This window comes from Teleopsis dalmanni, chromosome 2, assembly GCF_002237135.1.
Source record: "Teleopsis dalmanni isolate 2A chromosome 2, ASM223713v2, whole genome shotgun sequence".
Lineage (NCBI taxonomy): Eukaryota > Metazoa > Arthropoda > Insecta > Diptera > Diopsidae > Teleopsis > Teleopsis dalmanni.
Window position 1 is genome coordinate 206533039 of NC_051847.1, and position 2914 is coordinate 206535952.

Sequence of the window (2914 nt, forward strand, 5' to 3'; positions counted from 1 at the left end):
TTTTGTAATTAATAATTTTCATTTTTTGTAGATAAAAATTTTGCGGCCTTTAGGTTTTTAAAGTACCCTACAATTTGAAATCAGCGTACATCATGTCGTACATATATACCCTATATATGTATATATAAAAAGTTAAAAATTACGCATATGCATACATATAATCTATATAAGTAATAGTTCTAGTATATATTTATGCCACACTATTAATTCTCGTTAATAAAAAATCTCTAATAAAAATATTCACAGCAATTTTTAACTTTGAATTTGTATAAATGTGTTATTGTTGTTGTTGTTTTTTTTTTTATTGTGTAGCAGCAACGATATTATTTTCGTGATCCATCAATGTGGGTATAGTCGTTGTTTCACAGCTTGGAGTGCCAATGGGCGCATCCCGACTTTGTGGGCTAATGCTTGTGTTGTGTATTGATATGCAGGATAACGATTTGGGTATTGGTGCGAAAGTCGATTCTAGATTTAATCTGAGTTTGGCAGGTGAGTTGCGTTTAAATCTCGATAAACGACTGGTACTGAGAAACGACGATGACGACGACGACGTTGAGGAACATGCAGATGATGACGATGGTGAACAAGCTGCTGCAGCTGCTGCTGAGGTGCAGGGTGTTTCATCTTCAGGTGTAATAGGCGGTGATGTTAGCCGTGACGAGCAATTACTGCTACCGCTATTACTGTTCTCTTCTTCTGTTTCTGCATAGCAATCTTCATCCATAGCTTCACTATCTGATTTCGATTTTCTTATTTCGTCTTCATCTAAAACATGACTAGATATAATTGCTGGTGAGACTGCAGCAGGCGAAAGTGGTGCTAACACACCGCTTAATCTTAAATTCTGTTCCAATTCTAAAAGTTGACCCATGAAATTAAGATTTGGTGATATGATTGGTCGTGCCACTTTAACCAGTTTATATGCCTCAAGTAGTGATAACGATTTGTACTGCATAACGTAGGCGATAGCGATGGTAGCACTACGTGAGATACCAGCATGACAATGCAGTAATACACGGGAACCTGTCTTGCGTGCATCTTCTGCAAAAAAAAGAAAAAAGAAAATAATCGATTAGTTAATGTTAAGTGGATTTTCTAGTTAAATTTCTAAATAATAGCGAAGATATAAAACATTCCCATAAAACTAGTCAGAGATATAGTAAAATCAAAGTAATTATAAGTATAGAAAACAACTGTATACTGGCCTAAATTACAGATAACTGAGAGGAGCTATCCTTTTTGGAATATGGTATTTTTGATGATATTTTTTTGGAAAGTGATATTATTTATATAGTATAATTTTATAAAGATAGTACTTATGCTGGTTGGTGTTGGTGTTAAGGATAAGGTTTTTATTAAGTTAGAGATAAAGTGACAAGTGGACATACGAAAAGAGAGTAATTATTAAGAATAAAGTTTTTATTCAGACATTTGAAAGAAGAGTATACATCCTTTAAAACATTGTGAATGTTAAAGAAAAGGTTTCTATCTCCAATTAAATTGTGCTTTGATGGTCTCATATCAGTTCGAACTTATGTTAATATTTATTTGAGTATTATTTAAAGATAAACCAAAGGTTTTGACTATTTTTTTAAGATTTCTTAAAACCGATTTCGGCAATGAGTGATATTAAATTAAAACAAACAGCTTTTAGAGAGGCTTTGCTTTGAATAAAAATCTATTTAGACTATACGAAAGTTTAAAACCATATAATCATTATAAACCGGTTTAAACATATTTACATTATTGAATAGTATTCCAATAAGTTTATATTGATTAGTTACCAACTAAGAGTAAATGTTTAGAGATTTGATTTTATGAAAGTTTTGATTTCAGAGAAGTCTAAGGGATTTATGTTCGACTTTAAAAAGAATTGTTTTCTGATAGAGCTGTTGTTGAATGTTATCTCTATAAAACCTAAAAATCTTCATAAGTTTGAATCTTAAATTAAAAACACACATGTTTTCGAATAAGGTGATAGGGGAGGAACTTCAATGGAGGATCTCAAACGGATTTGAAAGGTTGTGTTTTAAAATACTGAGTTAAACTTAACTTCAATCGAATGTTATAGCTATAGATCTTTTTCATCGGCTTTCGGCGTTGTTTATAGCTGTGAGTTTTTGAGTTCTGCTACACCTGCTTCTCGATTCTATAAAATCTAAAAGGCTTATCACAGTGAATTTACTTATTCTCAATAGAATATTTTTTGACTTCAACTATGCTTCCAATAGATCTTTTTTTTTCTTGGATTTTAACCAAACTGAGATGTGAATAACTTTGAATTACATTTTTTTATATCAATATTTTCTCTAATAGATCGTTATCTTATTTTTGTACCAAAATATATACAAAAATTTGCATGACATACAAATCGATTGATTGATTTCAGTTTTAGATTTTTTAATTTGCACAACTGAGCTTACATAAATACTCGTAATACTCGTAATTGAATAAAAAATCAACAGAGCAGAACCAACCAAATGCCATTCATACAAAACGATACTCTGCTAGCTGCCAGCTATGATATAAGACGACGATTCTGGATTGCCTTTCCGTTGGGTTGGATTGAAATTGGAATTGCGACAATCAATTTTTATATTCGTGTGCGCTGATGGTGGTGCTAATGATGATGATGTCGTACGCTCAACGCTCAACGTTCAACACTCAACGCCGACGTTGCTGTTGTTTAGCACTGTATTGTCAATATTTTGTTGACGATGACTCATACTGTACTTTATTGACAAGTGAGCGTTCTGTTTGCAATGTAATCATGCAGACTGCTTGAGATACCCTACAAATGACATTTAATATTGTTGATAAAGAGCAACGATAGATAACATAATTACATTAAGTGTTTTAGTTAGTGAAATATTAAATATTGAATACTGAATATTGATTATGTGATATTTAT

General features: G+C 31.9%; 1 protein-coding gene across 1 annotated transcript; it reads right to left on the reverse strand.

The window, feature by feature from the left end:
* LOC119676629 (tyrosine-protein phosphatase vhp-1-like) lies at positions 1-1051 on the reverse strand (the record flags this gene model as incomplete). The annotated part of the gene is made up of 1 exon (XM_038087877.1): positions 1-1051. A coding segment is annotated over one exon (750 nt), but the record flags the coding sequence as incomplete, so codon positions are not given.
* Between the last annotated feature and the right edge of the window lie 1863 nt (positions 1052-2914).